The following is a 25713-nucleotide window of genomic DNA, read 5'->3' as shown; positions in this document are numbered from 1 at the left end:
TAATCTAATACTCACTATTTTAGTAATTTCCCTTCTAATTTAAGAGTACATTATACTCTGTAGTATCCATTTTCAAGCAGAAGATTAATTATATTGCATCTCAATTATTAATTTTTCTCATTGTTTACAATTCTTTTGAAAATAAAATTCAATAGGTCAATGTTTTAAAAAAAATTTACAATTGTGTTTCATTTTACAAGAATATTAGTAGACTACCTGATAAACCTATACCAAAATTTGGGAATGTTAAAATGCCCCCAACATATTTATTAGTCATTATAAAACTTATAGATTGATTAGCTAGCTGACTGATTTGTTCATATTTATAAAGAATTAAAAATTCTCTATGCTTAATATAGGATGTAAAAATATTATAAAGTTATAGTACAAATACAATTTATCTTGACTATGTATAGTCTTTTTTGAATAAATAGGAATTAGCATTCACTTATTATGATGGTGAAACAAAAAAATTGATAGCACACGAGAAACTGAAATTATTTTTCTTTCATTTATAAATATATATATATGAGATAACTGATTTTATTTGTTGAATATTTAATGTTTAGAGATAGAAGAGAAATGAATTTTTGTTACCAAGATCACGGCATTCTAAAAGTATTACGGTATTGTGAGAAAAAATAAACTGATGAAATACATAGTGGACTTACACTACTTTACACTTAGTTCACTTTTAAAATTATTTTTTTTTGCTTGAGAAATTTATGTAATGACTGACTGACTGTAAAATCTTAAATTTCTCTTGCATTTTTAAGGTAAGTGTTCAAAGTGCCTATTTTGACAATTTATATGATTATAATGATAGTAAGTAATCATATGGTTAAGCCCATTGAATGCATTAGAATACTTGATAATAAATGGCCATTATTACCTTTTTGTATTATTAATCAAAGGAAAAACTTGGTTATTAGAGTTATAATGTTCAGCACATTAAAATAATTTAACATGAAAGTATAGAAAGATAAAAGTACAGGCTCTTTCAAGACTCTATTAGGGTGATAATAATGCTACTTTTGCTTAGTATGCAGCAATAATTTTTAAAAGTGTTTTCAAAGGAAGTTAAAGTAATTTCTCATCACGGTATATTTCCAAAAATGTTAAAATGAGTTAGCACTTTTTTGTAATTATGTTAGAAAGGTATCTCAGCAACAAACTGATGCTAGCAGTCTCTGCCAAATGTCAGTTTTATAATGAATTGGGTATATAATAAGTATATAACAAGTCTATACCATTTTTGGTGTCCTCTGAAGAAATCAAAGAAATAATGTGTATACATACAATTCACTTAACTGCTTTCCTCTGGTTAAACACATGTGAACAATAATTCCATAGCTTCTCCTCATTAAGTAGAGAAGAATGAATGATAAACATCAATAATGCTGTTTTGTAGATTCCAGCCCAAGACAGTGCACTACAAACCTCTCAAAAGAGAATATGTGCAGTGACCTTAGAAATAAAGCACTTTGAGTCACTACAGTATAGTTTCAAAGCTTGGCCATCACTGCTGAATGAATTAGACTCTAACCTGGTTTGAATGCAAATATTTCAATTGGAAAAACCTTTTTCTTAATAACAAGCTTCTTAAAATTAATAATATATGGTTTGTAGCCAATTATCAGAAATCACCAGCATTTATAATGGTAAGTCAAATAATACAACCAGTTCCTCTCCTTCCATTCTCTCTCTCTCTCTCTTTGTTGTGCCTAGAATACCAGAAACTTTCAGAAACATAGTGAATTTCTACTGGCCACATAAAAACTTTGATTTCTTAGTTTTGGAACCTAGTTACTGTTCCAGCTTTAAATATCCTTCCAGGTAGAATGTCTTTGCATATTCTTAATAGAGCTGGAAAGAGAGAGAGCTCAAGAGAAAGAAGTCAGCGGAGAGTTTCCAGAGACACGAAGTTTGGCTGAGTGACAACAAAAAGCAAAAATGAACAGTGACCTTCCCTTGCATTCACTCCTGGAATGAAACAGGAAGATGAGATGATTAGATAGGGCTGAGTTTGAGGCTTGACTTCACTGAAGGAATAAAGGAATTGGGGATTTTGGAGACAGTTATTTTTAATTATATTTTGATTTCTTCAGAGGACATAAAAAATGGCATAGATTTCTACCCACATAATGGCATAACTTTGTCCCCATTGCTAAGGGAAAGTAAAAATTAAAATTCCATAGGGTCTTGGTGGTCTCTAGGATTCTAGTTTTGGCAAATACATAAAGGGAATGAGTGGCAATATATATTTGTGTTGTGATACAGAAAACGAATAGCACCCATCTTACCTTTTGATGATGTCAATTCTCTTTGTTCTTCTCAAGGAAAATTTTCTCCATTATTCCTAATTACATAATTACATTCTGTCACATAAATTACTAAAGTTATCAGTGTCACTTATAATAGAGTTAATATTTGCAGATTTTAATATATAACCAAATAACCTAAAATAATCCAAGTCATTTTTTATTGATGAGTAGGCTCAAAATTCTTGTTTACAGAATGTGGTTGTTCTGCCTTCTCTTTTTTAATTTAAAGGAATACTGGCATTTGCTCAATGTGGTAAGAATATACTGTGTTTTTGTTATGCCTTTAATAACAAAACACAAATGCCTGGTATACTGTACTTGTACAAAATGTATTATTTTGAAAACTACTGATAAATACAGTTATTGCCATACTTCATGCACTTTAAAAATTCCAAAGCCATAGGTGCTGTCAGATAACTTTATAAGTAGTGGCTTAAAATGCTGTTGCCTGCTTCAGCAAAGTAGAAACAGCCACACCATATATTCTGTTGAAAGCCAAGCTGGTAGAAGCATTGTCGGTGTGAAAAAGCTTAAAATGAATTATTTGCCTGTTAACACTCCCTTGTGTTTAGTGTGCTGCAAAAAGGAATGCTTGTTATCAATGTGGAAAGCAGTGCTTTTGAATTAAAGGAAAAGTTAAATTTGCTTTATTTTTGACCCACTGTGCACACCAATCTATGGCCCTGAATTCAGTGAATTTTTTTTCAAAAACTCACCTTCCTGTACCAAACACAATATTTATGTTAAATCCAAACTATAATGACACACTGTAATATCATGTGTAGAATCACTGACTTATAGAAAAATCCTGGTTTTTTTCCTATGTATCAATCCAAATCAGTTTATGAGGTGAACTGATCTTTTAGTGATGACTCTGAAGAGTAAAATAACTATTTTCATTTTTCCATAATAATGCCTATTCTAGATACATCTATAATTAAAATCTTGTCATGTTTATATTGCAACCAGCAGGAGATCATTTTTGCAGTTGACATACACATCTTTACTCTCTAGCATGTTACTAATTTGTATGAACAATGTTGACACCTACATTTAAAATTCATATAGGTAAACACAAAATATCCAGTCTTAGACTTCTAGTACTTGGTGCAAAGTATTACGTTTTTCTGCTCAGTGTTTAATCTTCTGTCCCATCCAGAGTATTTTAATTTAAATTAAAGCATTTTTTCATTTTGATAAATTCCATTTGGGACTTTTTTATATTATCTTTGTCTCTGTCAGGTTCAAGATTAAGTAGAGAAGGGAAATATTTAGGGAACAAAATTTAAGGATGGATTTTATATCTTCAATATCCAGTTTTACAGTCCAGAGCATATTTTAATATTTTTAACAGAATTGTTAAGATCCTTACTAAATTCCTTCATCTCTTTCACCCCTAGCACTGATTTTATTGATTCATTGTTTCCTACATATATGTTATATTTTCTCAGATTGTTACGTGCCATATAATACCTGACCAGATTTAATATTTCATGAGTTTTACGTTGTTGAATTCTGAATAGTTTTGTATATCTTATGTTCTGAGCTAAAGTGTCTGCAAAGTGAGCTTATCTGCTTAACTGAATAGTGGACAGCCCCACAGGCTTCTTCACTGATAAAAACAAATAACAGCAAGGGAATATTAAGAATACTAGTAGTTCACAACCTCATCATTGTATATCTGCACATCAATCTTGCTGGAACTGCCCAAAGTGCTCCGTGTGTCAAAAAATTTTCCCTTATAGAAAATTTCTGCTTATTTCATGACTCAGCAAGTTACTCAAAATTATACTGAGTAACTAAGTATCACGGTTATTGTTCATATATTTTAATGATTGAGAATGTGATCCCAATAATCAGATACTGAATTTTGGGAACATTTACTTGAATACTGTGTATGCTGGGTAAAAACTGACCATAGAATCCAGCTTTCTTATTATGCTCACATTCTGCTTTTCTTTGACCTTTGCAGAGTTACATGTGAAGGATAGTATTCTGATTTTTTTCTTAGAGTTGATTAGAAATGAGAGTCGAAATGATTCCTCATCTCACAGGAATGTCGTTATATGCAAACCCAAGAACCACTTTAAAGTTGACCATACTGTTATCTTGTTAGTATAATTTCATGACCACTATCATGCTGCCCTTAGGACTTAAAAAATAAAAAGGAATTGTATACATAATTGAGAATTTTTAATGCATCATTTCTATATTTGGCAATATTTTGCAGACACGCTACCTCTCCAATACTGATCATGTTACATTACAGTATTTTGAGCCTATACAATATTAAATTTGTTTCAGATATAGAATCAATTTTACATAGGTATTCCTAGATTTAAAAACCTGCCTTTTGTGAAGATCGATTCTGGTTTTCCATGATCTCACCATGTTTGTTTCCTGCATTAAGAGGAATGCTACTGTTCTGCAGTCATGCATTGTATGATTTTTATTGAAAGTATTCTATGCTGAGTAAAACAGGAGTTGCACAGGTGAAAAATGATCTTTAAGAGAAATGGAAATCTGGCTAAATAATTTCTATTTAAATTGACTGTGTTACAGAAATATTGCTTGGGTTTGCTTGTGTAACTAAATAGTTCTTTAGACCCTAAATCTGTTTGTATCTGTCCTAATGAATATGGACTTTCTAGTGGGATTTTTTTTTTTGTTTTTGTTGTTGCATTTTTGTGCCAGCAATCATATTCAGGGCCAGAGTCTTGCCAGATAGACGCTGTGCTGCTGAGCTACATCCCCAGCCTTACATAGGTTTTAGACTTTGGCTTTGGTATTTTAAAAGTCAAGTTCAAAAACATTTTTTTACTGACAATATTCAAAAAATGCATTTGTACTTTCATATTTATTTTGTAAGAGCAAAAATAAATATATTTTGGGTTCTATCATTTTATAAAATTTGCAAACAGTAAGATGAACCTATTTGAAGTATTATAATTCTCTGTATTTTTAGACATGTATCATCTCCTGAAGCAGGCAGGAGACTTAACAGTTCTGTCTCCCTAAAAGCCTTCCTGGGCCCGCTCCAGCCATGCCGTTTCATACCTTTAAATACAGATTGTATGGATCTGTTTTGTTGTAATTCTTCTGAATTTTAAAAAAAACAACTTTTAAATGAAACGACAATAGTATTTTTATGGGGGAACTGGCTGTATTCACTTAATGTAGCACCTCTGAGAGTTACTCAGATTGTTATTTCAATAGTTTATTTTTATTGTTAACTAGTATTTCCTTTTACATGTGTTCATCATCTATTTACTTGTCAAAAGATGTAGGCTGACTCTAGATTTGACAAAGAAAGCTTTTGTAAATGTTCAGGCACAATTGTTTTTTGTGTGTCAGCAGTGAGTAGTGTTCATTTACTAAAGTACTAGTTGTAGAGTTTTGAGGTCATATAATACACTTATGTTTAACTTTATGACAAGCTAATTGTTTTCCAATATTGTTGTATTGTTTTTTTATTCTGTAATATATGTATACAATTCTAGATCTTCCACAATTTTTTCAGCACTTATTATTGCTAGTTTTTATAATATTATTAGATGTGATGGGTATAATATTTTATTGTAATGATAAATTAGGGTTTTCCTCATTGCAAATAGAGTGAACAGTTTTTTACATATGCCATCCACCCATTTTATATGGTACAGTGTTCATCTTTTTCTTTTTTACTATTTACTTTTGAGAATTCTTTCTATATTTTCACATAATTTTGTCAAACTATTAAGCATTCCCAAAGTCTGCAATGTATATTTAAATATTTTAATAGTGTTTTGCAAAGGTCTCAGTCATTTTTCCCACACTGAATAAGGCTTTGGTATCATCCTTGCAAACTGATTAGAACAAGTTCCCAAAGATTTTCTGCTAATTTTCTTTCTAAACTGTTATGATTTTGTACATTATATCAATATTGTTCATCCACATTTAAGTGTGTGTGCCTGCGTGCGTGCACATGAAAACAGAACTGGTGTACCTTTGTCAAAAGTCAGTTGTCCACATTTGAGTATGTTTATTTCTGAATAGAATCTTCTGTTTGACTTATCTGTATGCCCATTATTTTGGCAATATGACTTTGTAATAGTCTTAAGCTTTAGCTTAAATCATTTTGATTCTTTTTCAAAATCAGTTTTGCTAAGTTAGCTTATTTGCACTTGCAAATTAAAAGACGAATCATCTTATTCATATTTGTAGAGAATACTGCCAGTAGTTTAAAAGGAATGATATTCATAAATAAATTGGGGAACAGTAACATCATTGCTATGTTGAATCTTCCAATTCACACGAATGAGATAGGTCTCCATTTATTTAGGTATTTTAAGATTTATATAATCACTTTTATAATGTTCAGTATAGAAATTTCACACAAGTTTTTAAACATGTATTTATTCATTGAGTATATAAATTTTGTTAAAATTAAAATGAATTGCATTGACATGATTTTTTCTAATAGTTCTTCGAGAAATCAGAAATTTGAGTTTGGTGATGGCCTCAACTATAGCAACTGTACCTAATTCACTTATTTTTTCTAGGAAGTTTTGTTTTATTTGATTCTTTACTAATTTTACACAGAATATTATTTGGAAATATGATTATATGATCTGTGAACATTTCTAATTGCTATCCTTTGATCATTTTTCTGGCCTTATTTATTTGGTAGGGGTTTCAGTACATGATGAATAGGAGGAGTAATAATGGGCCTTCCTCTTCCTGCTCCTCTTCCTCCTCCTCCTCCTCCTCCTCCTCTTCTTCTTCTTCTTCTTCTTCTTCTTCTTCTTCTTCTTCTTCTTCTACTTCTTCTTTTGGTATTGGGGATCCAACTAACAACCTCACGCTTGCCAGGTAGACACCACTGAGTTAAATCTGGGCCAAGGGTGGACCCTCTTAAGAAGAGGGAACCCTTTTGCAATTAAGTATGAGAGTACTTGTTTTTTTTTTTTTTTTTTTTTCTTTCTTGGATATGTTCTTTATACAGAATTTGTTTGAGATATTCTTTTCAGAATTTTTTTCTTCCTTCATTTGCTGAGAATTGTCAGCATTGAGAGTTGTTGAATTTTGTGAAACATTTGATAAATTTAAAACATTTTTTAATGTTTTAATAGTTTTAAAAATATTTTTTTCATTTTTTGTGCTATGTACTTTCAGGTAGTCATCTTAAGTTACATGTAAGTGGTATATTAAATTGATTTGCTTTCATGAATTAGGAGCTTTTCTAGGTGATCAGTTTTACTATGTAGTTCTTTTAATTTTTCTTGGAGATACTTGTTTTTGAAATTACCATTTGTATTTCAGAATAAACCTAGAATGAGCAGTCAAGAAGATGGCATATTTTACGTATAACTTACTATTGATTAATGTTGATAAACACTCTTACTATCTTTCATGAATAACTGTATATATGTATGTAAGTCCTGATTTCAAGTACAGAAAAGTAGAAAAGCAATTAATTGAACTGTTACGATGCAAATTTTTAATTGAAATGTTTAGTTGCTTCCTTTTTATCTTATACAAAAATTACTAAATTTGAACATCTTTAACAAATAATAACAGCAGCAAAACATTAGTGCACATTTTTGTTTTAGTTCAGATCTCTTTGGTTATAACAATAACTTTTTATACATGATAACTTTCATCTCATTTTAATGATTTTTGAATAGATTGAATATGTCACTACACACCAAGGTTCTAAAATATCTACTTGAAAACATTTGTTTACCTAGCCTTCAATTCAATGTATAAATCTTTATGATAAACATATTATATAATGTCAAAACAAGAGTGAAAAATCATTGTGTACAAGTTGTGTTGGAAAGCACATTTGCAGAGTTATTTTGTAATAAAGAATTGTTTTCAGGAATTATGAATAAGCTATTAGTTACTCTCTTGGGACCTACATTTTTTACTTTCTGCTAAGACTTACAATTTAAAACTTATAAACATATGTGCTAGGTCTCTATTGTTAGAATATAGTATTTTAAAATATCTAAAAGTTATTCTTGTTCTACAATAATATTGTAATACGTACAGCTTATTTTTATTCTATTTTGACTTTTTATGCAAATGATGTTATTTCCATATTCAGATAATTTTGAATTAGTTTTCAGAGACTCTTGTAGCCTACTTGCATCTTGGAGATGTTATCCTGGGTGGTTTTTGTAGTGAATTAGGTTTATGTTTGCTAAGGGTCAAATAGCTATTTCATTATTCTAACTGTACATTCACACAATCTCTTACCTTCTTATTTGTATATATTAATGGATGAGTAAAGATATTATTAGTAAATTCTGATAGCCAGATATCAATTAACCTGTAAGCTTTTAAAATTATACTTTTTGAAATTATATAATAATAAATAAACTTTGCTTTTTTTCTATATTTGTTTTTACTTTCTTCCACTCTGACTATTCCTCTGTTGTATATCTCCTTTCCTCTATTTTTTTTTCCATTTGATTTTATCTTTGGATTTCTTTCTCTATACATATCCTTTCTTTCATTTTTTTCTCTTTCATTCTTTTTGACTTCTTCATCAAAACAATGCTTTGTATCAACACCTGTGCAATCTCATCAAACATTCTTATGCACACACACAGAAACATATACATATATTTGAATTCCCACATATTTACTAATGATTTTTACCAGCTCTTCATTGAATAATATTTTACTTCTTAATTTATCTTTTATTTGCTCAAAACTATAAAACTTTAATAATATGCAAACACTTATAGCTGCTGTGTTAGAAAAACAAGTTTCCTCAGACTATCTCCCAGTGTCTTAGTAAGGATTCTCATTTTATACGGTTTCCCTTAAGAAAAATTATTAAAATCACAATATTATTTATATTACTTATAATCCCTAATTAGTTCCTGTTTTTACCATTTGTTTTCTTCTTACTACCCATAATTCTCTGTTTCTGAAGTGTTTTAAGATACTTAAATTTAACTTTTAACTGACAGCAATAGGAAGGTGAGTGTGTTTTGTTCAATTCAAAAGACAAACTAGCATTAAATGTATTGAGCTATATTTTTGCTAGTATGTAGATTACCACTATTGATTTTACTAGAAGGCCTATTTATTATTAAAAAATAGTAGTTTGTCATCATAAAAGGAAAAAATTAAGATGGTTCATTGAATCCGGAAACAGGTACAATAGGTTAATGAAAACTTTCTTCTACAGCTACTGGTTAAAAAAGATGGTTAAGAGACAGAAATGAATCCATCTGTCCGTCTTCATTTTGCATGTAGTTTGTTTGGTTAAGGTCATTTAAACTAGAAAGAAAGAAAAGACAGAGTAAGAAATTTATGTTAGTTTTTCTGTCCCCAAACTTCTACCAGAAAATAAAATTTAAATAATACTTTAAGAAATGTTTCTTCATATAACTTTTTCAACTAATAGTTCACAGACCAACATTATTCTCTTGAAATAAGAATGTTCTCATTTTAAATTGGCCTTGTTAAATGAAAACACATACTTGCACTGCCTTAAGCCTTACCTTGGGCCCTCTGCACCGTGAATTGCATGCCCCTCATGTCACTGATACTTGTGTGCTCGAGGGTCTTGTCCCAACCACCGCTGCTTCGGAGCTTAACAGTGAGATATGAAGTGATACAGGGAACAGGAGAAGCTTTGTCACTGAGTCAGCTGCACGAAGAAGTAACGTGGATGAATGTACAGTATAGGGAGATCCATGAAAGATCTAGTCTCTTTCTCCCAAAAGACTCTGTTCCACCACACAAGGAGAATTCAGTTCTTTTTGGCAGATCTCCATGTCAGTTTGGAAGCAGTAAAACAAGCCTGATTTCCAGTGTTTTTACGCTTGGTTATTTAAGTAACTTTTTTTTCCTGGTTTTTCTTTTATTTTGTTTTTAAGAAACAGAAAGTGATACCTGCTTCCACTGGATTTTTTAAATGTAATTTCCATAGCTGGAGTACAGCTGAAAGTGAATCAGAGATGAATTCAACCATATGTGACAGGCTTGAATCTGTTGCTGGCAAAATTTGCCGAAGAAGCCTTGTATTTTTTACTTGAGGCGTGGGTGCTTTGAAACGATATTACATCAAAAGGGCATCGAATCCCAGCAGATGATGTAATCATATTTTAAAAAGGAGTATTATTAAATAATTCACACTTTTAATATGGAGAAATTAGATCATTTTTCCCGCCCCTTCCAAAAATATTCAATCAATATACAAATTAATGAAGCCACGCAGACAGTATTAGATATCCTGGTACTAACAGAGAATGCCAGTTTTGGACAGGCTCATTGTTTACTTTAACAGGTAATTTGTGGACCGGAATCATTTAATTGTTCTGAGTACATAATTACATGTCAGCAATTTCCAATTTAATTAAAATGTACAAATCTGAAGATTAAGGGAATTTTTGAATTATTAATCATTTTTCCACTAGGAAATCTTGTTGCTCTGCAGGAGATTTGTCCAGTGTACAACTATACGTATTTTTTTCCTTCTCTTTCACAGACAGACAATTTTCCCGCAGAGCCCAATTACATGGGCAGCAGGCAGCAGTTTGTTCAAAGGTAAGGCCTATTAAATAACTTTCTCAGCTTCTCCATTTGCATTCATGTCAAAATTGTTTTGCAAGAGACTACACTTCAGATTGAAACTAGTAGAGACAACACTTTCTCTTCTTCTTCTTCTTCTTTTTTTTTTTTTATGTGTATTTCAGTAATTCCACGTTTAAGGACCCAGAAAGAGCCAGCCTGAGAGACAGTGGGCACGGGGACAGTGATCAGGCTGACAGTGACCAAGACACTAACAAAGGCTCCTGCTGTGACATGTCTGTTAGGGAGGCACTCAAGATGAAAACTACTTCAGCTAAAAGCCAACCGCTTGAACAAGGTGAGTGAAGTCTTCCAATGCTTACAAAGTGTAAAGCTTAAGCAATCATTATAAGCCTATTAGTACTAGCCCTGCAGTTTATCACGGTGGAACAGACCATTGATAATATATCAGAGAAACAGCAAATCCCACAATTACCCCAGACAAAAAGCAACTGTTCAGTATCACAGTCACAACTGAACAAGGAATGACATGAATATCAGACTTTATTTTCTTTAAAAATGTGAACATGGCCTAACACTAGACTGTTCTTATTTCATAGGTATTTCCTTTCCCTCCTGATTTAGGGTTCACTAAGAGGTGAACTATGGAATATACTAGAAATACCTGTGAATTGCGATGTACTAAATTTAAATATTAAAATTAATATATGTAACAATTTTGGACAAAATGAAACAATTTGAATTTTCTCTCTTGCCAGTGTTGATTGATTTTTATCTGTATTTTAGCTTAAAAATAATTTTTCACAAGTCAAATAATGGCTAATATATATCCAGTTGACTTCTACAAATCTTCGTAGATATCAGTTAATATCATCATTGTAAACACTGACTTAATAAATATGTATATTTTTAAAAAATCTATTTCCAAATTATTTAATACATATTTTTATTAATTTTTCTAGTAATTTCAATGTCCTTTTTTAGATATGGTGAAATACTGGCTAATGCTTCATTCAAAGAAAACTGATACTCATATATGTCTTCTAACTATGAAGAAGATATTTTATATTCTATTGTATAAGTGAAAAGTACAACTGTAGAAATCAAATTTTAGAATTACAAATCATTAGATTAGCTGATAAAATGTTAGTCTTCAAAATCTTAATAATTTTAACATATATTTAATATTTATTATTTCAATAATATTAAATAATAAACTGCATTTAAACCATGTGAATATAGATTCTAAATAACTTATTGATTGATGATTCCATAAATTTTTGAATTCATTTATCTTGTCAGATATACATAGACTATCATTAATTTTTCTAATTATATCAAAATTTCAATATATACATTCAACCACAGATATATTTACATATACTTATTTGTGCATATTCACTGCAGTGTACAAATTATGTATATATTAACACTTAAGTACTCAATATAATTTTTCTGGATTTAAGATTGGCCTTCCAAAATGGCTTGTTTTCAAAGCAAAAGTGCTATACTGATGCTTTTCTCCTTATATTGTACTATAGCTACTTTCTCTGCAACAATTTTAAAACTTATTTTCAACAGAGGCAGTTTGAATGATTATCTGATAGTCACTGTCCAGATAAATTTTAATGTTTACTTGAAATTATATAAATGGTCATCATGGATTGTGGCTCTGTGACATTATATATAATATTTTAGATAGATATAAAACTTTTTAGAAACATTTAGGTTCTTGGATCTTGATATGTGAATATATATAATGAGATCTAACTATCTGTGTGATATGTAAAGTGATTAACGGTTCACTGGCTACTGTTCATAGAACTGAACATAGTAAGTAAAGGGTGTGCATGTGTTGTCATAACTTTATAAGGAATTTTGTTAATAAAACATAAAAATTCCAGAACTGAAAATCAAAATATTTACTGTTGACATGAAATCTGATTCTTTTCACTAACTATACAGCGTATGTGATGGGAATGTATTTGATATATTCTCTCCTATAGAGAAAAAAGTTATCATATATGTATTATGTCTGAAAATGTGAGTTATACTAAAAAAGGTGTCTATCCAATTTTGATAACAAAAATAATGTCTTAAGAAGGTGGCTATCATTCTCAGAAGCTCAAAGTTGGCCTATATTTAAATTACTATTACATATGACAAAATTGCTAAGAATGAGAAAACCAAGAGAAATATCTGCTGTAAAGCAAATCATTGCCATGCATCCTTATCAATCAATACAGAAAATTATTATGGTTCTAGAAACTAGATTCACATCATACGTGTGTGTGTATATATATTAATTCCTGGAAATTGAACTCAGGACCTTGTACTCACCAGGCAGGCGCTGTGCCACTTAGCTATATCCCCGGCCCTTAGACTTACGTAATTAAATAATTAATAATTACGCAGAAGGAAAAAAAAAATGGGTTTCATGTTAAAACATAATTTTAAAAGCAATGGTATTCTTTTACTTGATCCATTGATTTCATCTATTTATTCATTTAATATCTATTAAGTGCTTTGAGCATGTAAGAAAACTTTAGAATTTTTTAGGAATGTGAAAAATAAATATGACTCGACTCCTGCCTTCATGAGACACAATGCAACTGTTATAGATGTTACATCTCTCTGGCTATTGATCTTTCCTATGTCTCTAGTACCTATTTTTCTTTGTAACTCATATCTATCTCTTTGTTCTTTTCCATCATTTATAATCTATCTTTCCTGTCAGTTTTTATTTATGAATGTATTTATGTTTTTCTGTTTACCTATGTCAATTCAGAGACAAAGACTAAAACTGATTGTATTCCCACTATTTATTATAGATAGTAAAAACTTCATCGTTAGCTAACTAAATGTGCAATCTCAAAAATGTTATTTTTTCTTACCTATAAGAAAGTGAAACTTACTAAAAATGTATTAATCTGCATGGCAGATTGAAATTTAAACTTAGGTATTACTATGGACAAAGTATTTGTCTTTTCTATACTTCTTTATTTTCAAATTGGAGGATTTGCTTACATAGCCAATTTAATTTATGATTTTAACAAGATACCACTTTATCAATAAATACTAAGCTAGAACCTGAGTTTATTTGTAAAAATCAAGAAGGAGAATATTAAAAGGGCCATCCATATGCATTGAATGAAAGACAACTAACTCTCCTTTACTTAGTACTTAAAACATATTGTCTATTGACTTTTACAGAGAGGTAAGTAAGTACTGTTACTCTCATATTTAGTAAGTTTGTTTTAAATGTTCTGCTGTTATAAATACTGAAGGCAACATTAAAAATAATAAAACAAAAATGAATTCCTTCAGAGCTTGCCCTTATAACCAATGTTTTACACTTATGATAAGCATTTTGTTCAGAAATTAATAAAAAAAATTATAGATGCATGTAGCTACCCTCTCGGTTAATATATTCTGCTAATATTTAACAAGCACCATGACAGCTAATGCCACATTTACTTCAATACACACGGTTGAAAAACAACTTTTTCTAGTTATATAACATGTTGACAGCCATACCCAAATAATTAATCTCATGTACATGTCAAATATTACATCCTACTTTTTAATACTTTCAAAAACTTCTTTAAAAAAGTAAATAAATGTCCTCTAGAAGGAAGAAAGCATGAGCTAAAAGGAAAGAAATCTGTTTACTGGTTTCTCTTACTATAATTTGTACTTATATCTTGTTGCATTTAAAAATCAGTAATGTGTGTTATATTTTTATATTAATTTATTTGGATTTTTGCATAATTAAACGATTTTACTTTATACAAATAATGTTTTATTCTAAATTGAAAATTTTAAATTTATAAATGAAAATCAATTAGAAATAATCTTTTTTAATGGTACAGTCTTTGTCGGTGATGGGTTTTCTTTGGGAATGACTCAGACATTTTAAAATTTTTTTTATCATTTTAAATGTTATGCTTTCTGTTTTTTGGTAGAGTTAACTTCTTTTTAACACTTCTTCTGTTTGTGATAGTTGTGTCTTTTTGTTACCATCAGCTTAGTCATTCCAAGAACATGGCACTGGTATTCCCCATTATTTTAGTAAAATACTGAAAAGAATCCAGCAGCTAATTGAAAGTGTGAGGTACTGCACCGGAGCTGAAGATAACTTTAAGGATCTTATTTTAATAAGTCTTCTGGAAGAAAGAGGTTATTTTAGTTTCTTTTTGGGTGATTAAAAATAATCTTAAAGAGTATACTTAGTTTCTTCCAGTTGATTTTATTTTTGTGCTGTTTATATATTACATAGATTCTTCCTATGCTTCCTTCTCCTTTAAAATCTTATAATAGGTAGTTAGATGAATAAATAGACAGATGGGTAGATAGCTAAAACAAACAAAAGATACTGAAAGTTGAGCAGCACACTATTTATTTAAAAAAGTAAAACGTATTCATGCCAGTAACATAATTTTATCAAAATGACACAGATGATTATTCAAAATATATTTGCTCTTACTTTGCTGATTTGCATTTTAGAATCACAAAAACTGACTTCCATTAAACTATCAGAAACATTGTGGAATTTTTGCAAATAACATCCACATGTAGTTTTATGATGAATAAAATGTTTGAAGCTAGCTTATATTTTGTCATTCAGAATGTTATTCACCCTTTGACTACGTTAAGAAAGTGTTACAGGTTTGAATTTCTAACCATTGGGAATACTGCAGATGCATCTGGATGTGAGCAAGAACTTTTCATCCCAAAAGCTTTAATACGTATGCCCTAATTTCAGCTTCCATTGATTCCTAAATAATAAATGGATGTGTATCTTAATGACCAAGTGAAAGTTCTCAGTTTTCCAAGGATAATCAATATTTTAATATCCTTATAATTGACTGAAATTAAACCTTTAAATTGAAAGAATGTGCCGTGCACCCTAGTTGACAACCTGCCCCAGAGCTGGCAGTTGGAACATCGACGGTTCAGAGATCTCCATTTAGTTGCTGGCTGTTGGCTGTTCATTTCTTTGCCTGTGATTGGCGCTCAGGACTTCTCTGCTCCCTAGAACTTGCTACACTCAAATCCTTCAACATGTTCTATTTATTTTTTCATCTTTCGATTTTATTTTTTCTGTTCAGTTCTCCCAACCTCTTTATATTATCAGAAATTTTGAATTCCTAAATTACATTTTAGGTTAAAATACTTCACAATGGAATCCCTAATTGAAATCTGTTTTAAAAACTCATGAAACTCTGAGAATAATAATAATAATGGTAATAAAAACTTGATTTGCTAAAGTTAGTTTTAGTTTTAAAACTAAAAGACATGCTTAAAGATTACCTTCTCTCTCCCAGAGGATAATTTAGAAAACTAGAAAAGCATAAAGCTAATTGGTTTTTTGTTATTATTGGCTATGTTTTTCTTTAAATAGGAATTTGGCCTTTGCTGTAGATACATAATTAAATCAGACAAAGTCTAAGTGACCACAGTCTTTTTTACGATTCCGAATTTTACTAGAGACTGAGCCTTACTCCCCAAAACTTCCTCCTTAACTTATTGGGCAAAGGCTGTAACTTCACCATATTTCTAATTGTATGTGAAACAAAAATAGTTTAATCAGTTTTCTGCAACCAATACTCTACCAAGAAGGGTCTATTGAAGAAAACTGTAGTTGAGAAATAGAGAAGAGGAGAAAAGGCTCTTGACCAACTGGGTAAGTGTAGAAAAACATTTGGATTGGGGAGGAGGCTATTGCACTAGAGCATTGAGAGTCTGAGCACACATTTGATCTATCTTCCAATTTTCTCTAGAACTAATCCAGCATAATAGCCAGGCTAGTTTGTCTATATTCTCAAGCTCCCATTCTGTGTTCTCCTTTTTATTATGGCTACTAAATGCTGGCTCTTTCAGCCAAGCCATCCCTTTCCCCAGACATTTTCCTGTGCAGGCCAAAGCAAAACCACTTTTATATAAACCAAAATGAGGAGAGGATGACTGTCCATTCTCTTAGCCAATATCTGGTAATAATTTTTTTTTTAAATCCTGCTGTAAACCATTAATAATGAATTTGTTTTAGGAAGGAAATTGAAAATTATTTTCTTATATGGTGAAAGTGAAGGAACTGCTGAATATTTAATGTCAAAAATCATTTACAAAATTTTAAAGGCATTGCTTCTTTATAATTCACATAAGAGCCATTTAAGAAACTATTATTTGCCAAGACTTTCTATTATTCTCAAGCCCATAAGCTGCTATTGGATTGTATTTATCAAATAGCATCTTTATGTCAGTGTCCCACATGCATGTGCTGCTTTTGGGACCTTCATAATTTACCTTGTCTTACATTTTACTGGGTAAAATATTTCCCAAATTATGAGCAGCTTCATTTATTTTTCTTATTAAACTATAACAGTTTCAGACATCTCTTTTTCTCATGTGTGAGCATCAGTTTCCAGAATCTAGCAGCTGTTATCATGAAAACAGAGATTTTATTGCCCTCACTTTTGTTGTTCATTGTAAAGCCTCAAAACAAGTGTTGAATAATTTATTATATATTTAAAGTAATTTTGAGAATCTTTGAGTTTTGCAAGTGCATAAATGACTTTTGCTAAACATTCCAATTAAAATATCTGCCATAACTACTGTCGCTTAGGTCATTAAGGTATCAAAGACCAAAGGTCAGAAATGTAAATATTGTGCACAGTTTGAAGAAGCATATAAAATCCTAATGGTTGGTGATAAATAACACAGCAGTGTCAATGGGTTTGTATATGTTTCTTGAAACAGCATTTATACTTCTGACTTTGGAGAGAAGTTTTCATTCATATATTTATCCTTTATTCTTTTTCTAAATACCTGTGCCAATACATATACAGATGAGCTAAGACACAGACTAGTTGCTCAAAGAACTCACTATGTAGTAAAGAAAGTTGACATCTAAACTCTGAGGTCATTCAGTGGGACATATGTCCATAGGAATGATGGAATCATTAAACTAAAAATCCACCACAGAGTAAGGGAACTGAAGATTTCTACAGTAGGAGACGGCTGAGCAGATCCTTCTGTTCACTTGGCAAAGTGAAGTTGGAGGAGAGAGAAAGGCAGGACACTCACAGAAGCACAGATGAAATCCAGCAATGTGTGGCGCATTGCTGTCAGGAGGAGGTGAACAGCGATGTGAGAGACTGGCAACAGCAGATGTGAGACTGGGAAGGTGGCTGAAAGCCAGTGGTGTGAAGCCTTACAGAAGCACTGGAAAAACTAGAAGGCAGCAGCTCCAACCTTCATTTTAAAGAGCTGACTTTCTGACAAAGCCAAAGGGAAACAGTGACACAGGAAGGAAGCAGCGGAAATAGTTCTGGACAAGGAAAGGCGAGGCCTAGACTTGTAAAGAGGTAACAGGAACGCACAAGGGAAAACATTAAACTCTTATCATGCCGCTGCCTTTATAATTGCTTGTTACTTGATTTAAGATTATCTGAGGATAAGGAGTTATAAAGGGAAAATAATCAGATACTCAAATAAATGAAATGTCACTTTATAGAATGCATTAAGTTTCTGATGAAATATATACAAAATAAGAGCTGTACTTTTCCAGTATTTACATATTAACTGTCTCTAAATAATCAAATTTAAATTGGTACTGGAATTAGCTAAATACTATAGAGCATTTCAACTTTCATTCTGAGATACTAAGAAAACAGCAGTAACAACAAACAAAAACAGCCTCAAATCTTTGAAGGAAACCTCAGAAAACAGTGAGCTAAAAAGACAATCTCTATAATGGAGAACAATTTCTACAACTGTGAGTAGACAATACTTCAGGTTACTGATGTGTTAAACTGGGTGAAGTCACTGCAGGGAAAGTACTCGGGTAGTGAAAAGAAGAGGTTAGATTTAGAGATGCTAATCGCACGTGTCTGAGGACCATATGGAACTATCACAAGAGCAGCTGGCAATTAGAATTTGGCAATCAGAAAGGTCAGGGCACATAAATTTGGAAGCCACTGAAATAGAATTATAATTTAATAGAAATCATGGGAAAGAATAATGGAAGGAAAAAAAAAATAAGAACCAGGACAGATCCTTAAAGAAATCAACGTTTAAAAATTGGAAATACAAAGAGTTCAATAAAGTTCAACCCGTCAAGAAAGGTACATTGTGTGTAAATCCCAAATCTTAAGACCTCTACATGAGTTACTTGAATAAAGCCAAGAGGTTTTGAAATTTCATTGTCAGCCAAATATAAGTAATACCAAATTAATCAATATATTATTTGAATAATGCTGTTTTGTCTAAAACAAAATGATACTGAATAGATTATATTTTACAGTCATAGACTTGGTCTGAGAGCACTTCCAAAAGTGTGATCTGGTATCACCAGTGTAACTTTATAGCTTATTAACCTCACTACTTTGAAGAAAGAAACACTTAGAACAGCGTGCTTTGAATTTGGTATATCATATTGATGCTGCATAGGATACAATTTTATTTGGTATGCTGAACCTAGCAACAGATACTTTGTTTCTTTAGAAACTATTAAGTTTTGGGTATCTACCAGGATTTCCAAGTGACAAGGGTAGAGCTGCAAGTGAAACAAACATGTCTGTTTGCATGGACCCTACGTTTTGATGAGAATGCAGTCACCTCACAAATCCTCACAGGAACCATGCAAACAATTTTCAAGGTATTTATAGTCTAGTTATGAAGATAAAACATTTTGCATATAATAAAAATGTTGAGAATAACACATTGCTACTTAGGGTTAAAAGAGGATTCTGAAGATTTTTAAATGAAGGGGTAGGATACTGATACTTCTTAATAAGATTTTGTATGAGATGAAATCTTGGTTAGGATTAAATAGAACAGCAGGGCTTTACTTTTACAGAAAGAAGAGATTGACTAGCCCAACACAATCATCAGATATAGAACGTACTTGCAATATTGAGGAATAATGAGCCTCCTGTAATCAGATGATAATGAACAGGAAGAAGAAACAGAAAGCAAAGGTCAGTAAGGAAGAGGAGGTGGTAGGAAGCTTTATTGTCACAGTGGACAAAAATAGCCCAAAAGAATAATATTGATTCTTCAGAAAACTCCAGGAAAATGAGGGTCAAAGAAACCTTATGCAATCTTGACAACCAAAGGTCACGCTCCATTTCTACGCTAGGAGTTATGATGAAATAATGAAAAGCCAACAGAAGAAAGGAAGAAAATAAAATGGAAAAAAGTATACCACAGAAGTATGATCAGAAAGTAGAAAAAGTTCTCAATCAAGATATATTGTATATAATAGGCTTAAATTCCCTATGATGAATGTGATCATTATGTGTATCTAAATTGTACCAATAAGCTTAATAAAAACAGAAAAAGAAAGAAAGTTTTCTGACTCATCACAAAGACTGGTAGAAAATGGAAAACACGAATGGCAGTGGGGGAGATGTAGGGAAGAAACACGGCTAAAGAGGACAGTGCTAGGATTGAAAATGATGTGATCATTCAAATAATAGGAAATCAATACACTGAGCCACGTGACACAGTCTGGAAGGAAATACTGAAGGACTACACTAAGGAGGATAATAATTCCAGAATAGTGGCAACGTGAAATTTTAAGGAAACCTTTTGTCTGTAAAGAAAAAGTAGAAGAAATGAATTTCAAAAGATAAATAGCAAGAGGCAGGTAAAACAAAAACAATAATTACCTGGAGTTCTTTAAAGTACAAGCCAAAGCTCATCAGTCTCCTCTTTCAAATAAGTATTTTTTTATTTTTTGATAAGTGAAACTCAGATATGTGAGAAGCAAGAGGAGTTCTACATTAAGGCTTGTTTCTGTGAAACAGATGTGGTCATTATTTCATACTTAAAATTAGTAAAAAATAAGAAATAGGAATCTGTAATACATCAAATCAAATACATCAACATTCAAATTAATTCCTCCTTTACTTTTCAGACCTACAGGTCTCATTAGTTCTTGAAAGCTGATGTTATAATATGTAAGCCTAAAATTTTTAGAATAGGGTGTTTTTCAGATATTAGAAAGGTGATGTGCTACTTCTGCATATACTGTATATTATCACTTTTGGAATCTGTGGCAGCATTCAAAATCAAACAATGTTGTAAGAAAATGGCTGAATATTATAAATCGAACAAATTAACAATAGAAATGTCCTATGTTTTTATTACTTGATAAGCAATTTTTGTTGTTTTTTTAGTTTAATCTATGGACCAGGAATATGTTGACTTATCTATCACTCATGTAATAGCTTTTATATAATAAACTTTTATGATAAAAAGTTAGAAAACAATCTTGCCATAGTTTAATCTGAGAACAGGATTTTGTTTGTTCGTTTTGAGACAGGATCTTGCGATATACCTAGCCTTAAACTCGTGGCAATCCTCCTACCTCAGCCTCCTGAGTGTTTGGATTATAGGAATACAACACCATGTCTGCTATTTTTAATAGCACTTTAAATATTTGCAGTCCAAGAACAAATGTGTCCTCAAGAACAAATTTGTCCCCTTTCTGATGCAGGGATTATATATATATATATATATATATATATATATACTTTATGTATACATATTATGAAAATTGATTTGTCTGCTCTAGATTGTGTTTTCTCTCTCTTTTAAATTCAATATGAAAGATGCAATTGTATTGTTTTGTCTTTAGCCTGAGTAATTTCCTTCCTAATTTAATTACTACCTTTCTTATAGTAGTCTTTAAATAGACATCTGACCTTTTCCTCCTACAAGCTAATAGTATTTTAAGACTTAAACAGCAAAGGCCAGAAATCTTTAGGACGTTTAAATGTGTGCAGAATAATTTCATGTTGTATATAAACATTATCTTATGTTGTTAGAAATCAAAAAGTATAGATTGAATTTTAAGTATATATAAATCTGTGGATTTTTATTTACTCATTAGGTTGTACTGTGACAATTGTTCAGAGCCAGGTCATATTACCATTAATTATTATGTAAGTAAATTAATTTAATGGATATTATTTCTGTTCATGTATGCCACTCTTTAATTCTAAGGTATTTAATCTTTAAGAATGTCAGCCTCTATTCATGTTCTATAATCCCATTAAGTAAATAGTACAACAGTATTATATAAATAAAATTAATTATATTGGACATATTAATATATACTATCTTTAAGTTTTTAATAGTTCCTGAAAGGAAAGTAGGCTTAACTGAGGAAAAGTGAATTGAATATTTGAAAGTGGAATAATTACATAATCAAAGAATTAGAGATATGAAAAGCCATAGCATGATCCAATAGCAAATATGCAGAAATATTTTTATTGGAACATAGAGTTATTGTATTGGTTACTTTTCTTGTTGCTGAGACAAAATACTCAGCACCCAAAGTTAAGGAAGGAAAGATTTATTTAGCTTACAGTTTTTGGATGTTGCAGTCCATAATCAGCTGGCTCCATGGCATGGTGGTGTAAGACAGGGCAACAGTTCATGTGGCAGAAGACAACAAAAGCAACAAGAGCAGAAAGGGGAGGATATGCAGGCCACCCACCCCAGGGTGGGTGTAGCACTCACACCCATAATGTCAGCACTGGACCGTGAATCAATCACAGATTCTGAAGCCTGCCCTCATGAGTGCATGAGGCTTTGGGGTAACCTCCAGACACAACTGTAACAATTATAATGAAAATAAATTGGAACAAAGGAACTACTTCAAGTCAGATTATGAAGCACTGCAAATGCCATACTACAGAATTTAAGTCGCATTCCATATATAATTAAAAATGATACTCAGTGTTCTTACTAGAGCTCAATAGCCAAACTGATCGTTTACCAAAAGAACTGTGATGCCTTTAATGCATTTTAATGCTCACATAGCATAATTTCATGCAATTTAACTGCTATGTACAGGACATTTTTATTATTATTCTGATAAATGAACATGACTCAGAAGATGCCTAACCACAAACCATATTTATTCGTTGATCGTCATCAAAGTTGATATTTTCCTCTTGTTTTTCATTTACATCAGAGATGACACCTATACCATTAATATAATTTCAAGGGAATCCTATAAAACTATGGCAAATTCTGTGAAATAATAATAGAGAATTAAAAATATAAAACAAAGACATTTTTGAACATCCAATTTTCCTCAAGCTGAATATAAGGCTGCTTTTTCCTTTAGTGTATAAAAGTTGTGAACATTAGAGAACTAAGGAGTTTCTCATGTGAGCCATGCAGCAGTTAACAGTCTGATGTGTCTATACCCTTTCTATTCTTGAACTTCTTGCTTATTTGCAGCATTCAATAATAATGTACAAAGGAAAGCTTGCAAGTAATTACATTAGTATTTCTAAATTGAAAATAGGATATGTTATTTTGGAACAAAGAAACTAATCTAATATTTATGCCTAAGTATATAGAGTTATAAATGTTATTTCAGTAACCCCTATAATTATTCGATTATTAGTTCTGATTTTCATTAATCATTATTATTTTTACTTACTTTATCATCTAGTACTGAAATTAGTATTTGGGATTTTATATTTTGTTTATTTGCTTTTTCTTTTTCTATTTCTGTAGATTACTGGACTTCAACCAGAATAATTGTTATTCTGTTTGTACAGTCTTCAGTTAAGTCTAGACAGTCTTTTTGAAAATAGGCAGATATATTAAAACACCTCCTTGTCAACATATTAAAATAATTTGATTCTATACTGCCCTAAAAATAATCTTCATTTGTGAAGCTGAGCTTGTTACAGATGAAAACATCATATAGCAAAGACAGTTCTAAATGTATTTTCAAGGTTTCCATTCAATGCATCTTAAATATGTTAAAATAGTACTTCTGATAACTTAGAGTATAAATAAAATGATTTTGTTCTATCAATGCTGTATTTAAGTTCTAGCATTACTGGTATAAAGAGGAGATCTATCATAGGCTATTCAAAATATCTGTTATATAAGCAAATTTAATTCTACTTTATTGAGAATCTACATTTTCAACACATTAAAATCCATCTGTATTCTTTCACAGTTCTCCAAGGACTTGTCAAAGTTTTTCACAATTTAAATGGAACAAAAAGACACTCAATTAAATTCCATTCAACTCACTTTTTATCTAACCCAAAATTTCCAGAACTTATCTAGGTTTTTATCTCAGACTCATTTTAGGCAGTTTCCTTTGCATAATCTTACTTTCTCTAGGAAGTTACTTTGGTCAGAAACAAAGGAATATCCTTCTTCCCTCTTTTTTCTCTAATTTTTGTAGCTACTCTCTCTGCGTTCCACTTGACCTTTGTCACTTACCTTCACGGCACCAGGCCGGCCTACTGGACTCCTTTTCCAGTCACACTCTCTCAGGTGGATCTTTTTGTCCTTTGATCTAATCACCAACCACTAGCGAGTTAGTGATCTTCTTGTGATGTAAATTAGATTATTTCACTCTGCAAATTAAAGCCCTCAGCTTCTTCCATGAAGCTATTAACCATTTCTGTCACTCCTGCTACCATATTTAACAGGTAGGGAGGACTTCTCTCAGTTGTTCTTTTTCTCTCTCAATCGCAGTCTTTTCTTCTTCTTCTCCTTCTTCTTCTTCTCCTTCTTCTTCTTCTTCTTCTTCTTCTTCTTCTTCTTCTTCTTCTTCTTCTTCAGAAAAAAAATTTCAGCAGAAAGATTTTAGCACAAATTTGTCACCCTAGTTACCTTCAAGTTCCACCTAGAATAATAATACTTCAACTTATTCTTCATTGCATGCCCAGTGTCAGTTTAAGAGAGAGAGAAGGAGAGAGACACAGGACAGATGGAGAGGGATGAAAGAGAATATACTATCAAGGATTAAAATCATAGTGTAACATAACTTTAGAGAATTTGAAGTCACTGAAAAATAATTACAAATGACATTGACATGCTAAATGATATTGAAGCTAGCCGGGCGTGGTGGCTCATGCCTGTAATCCCAGCACTTGGGAGGCTGAGGTGGGAGGATCGTTGCGAGTTCGAGACCAGCCTGGGCTACAAAGTGAGTTCAAGGCCAGCCTGAACTGCATAGTGAGACCCTGTCTCAAAAAGACCAAAAAAAAAAAATAATAATAATAATAATAATAATATTGAAGCTGTTACAATGTGATATTGAATTAACTTCACAGCTTTAGATAAATGATTTTTATAAACCTGACTTCAAGGAACTGTATTATGTACATTTACCTAAATATTTTATGCAACATATACAATTTTCAACAGTTTTTAGAATATGCATTGTTACTTCCACCTTGAATAGAGGAACTATCCTGGCTAAGATTGTAACTATTGTTTGTGGCTAAGCCAAAATTTTAGTTTACAATGTCTTGTTCAAATTTCCATTATTTCACAGTGGATTAGTCCTTATGAGAAATAATGAAATTCTAACCAATCTAGCTGATAGATAAGATGGAGTGATGGTCATATTTGGAGAATAAAGTCCTTAATTTCTTGGTAGAGCAAGTTAGGGTTGTTGTATTTTTACAATTTTCAGAACTTTTGAAATTTTTTCTCAGTATTGTTAAACTATTCAGTAGTATCTCCTGGCAAAAATGATGTGCAGAGTAAACAAGTCATTGGAACAAATGTAAAGAGCAATAGGGCCCCATAAAAATGATCACAGTCCATTTTGAAATGTGATTGTTCTACTTGAAGTATGTGATGGAAGATACTCAATATATAGTGTGATATCAAGGGAAAAAGAAGTGAACTGACCTTACATTTTGAGTCTCTAAACTAATATCAAATTATAAAACACAAACAATGCAAATAGTAAACTGGAACTTTCAAGAAAATAGTGAATCAGATTGAACTTGTGAAGCATGGGAGAGAAATCAACACAATAAACACTTCAAGTTAAGGCAGCGTAGAGCCT

The 25713-nt window shown here is 31.4% G+C and overlaps 1 protein-coding gene and 1 long non-coding RNA gene across 4 annotated transcripts in view; one reads left to right on the top strand and one right to left on the bottom strand.

Annotated features, from left to right (window-relative positions):
• Positions 1-25713, top strand: part of Pcdh17 (protocadherin 17) — a 111722-nt gene that overhangs the window by 24149 nt on the left and 61860 nt on the right. For all 3 annotated transcript variants that reach the window (XM_063232704.1, XM_063232702.1, XM_063232703.1), the window contains exons 3-4: positions 10816-10874; positions 11024-11196. In XM_063232704.1, the coding sequence (XP_063088774.1) occupies positions 10816-10874; positions 11024-11196 (232 nt within the window). The remainder of the gene's footprint in view (positions 1-10815; positions 10875-11023; positions 11197-25713) is intronic.
• On the bottom strand, positions 9205-10076 carry LOC134471988 (uncharacterized). The gene is made up of 2 exons (XR_010041799.1): positions 9827-10076; positions 9205-9602 (listed from the first exon to the last, which is right to left on the bottom strand). It is a non-coding gene; the product is annotated as an uncharacterized LOC134471988 (long non-coding RNA).

Source organism: Cavia porcellus, unplaced genomic scaffold (assembly GCF_034190915.1).
Source record: "Cavia porcellus strain 051 isolate PalLab524CR breed Dunkin Hartley unplaced genomic scaffold, mCavPor4.1 scaffold_21, whole genome shotgun sequence".
NCBI lineage: Eukaryota > Metazoa > Chordata > Mammalia > Rodentia > Caviidae > Cavia > Cavia porcellus.
The sequence above is the reverse complement of the archived record's forward strand: the minus strand, read 5'-3'. Positions and strand labels throughout refer to the sequence as shown.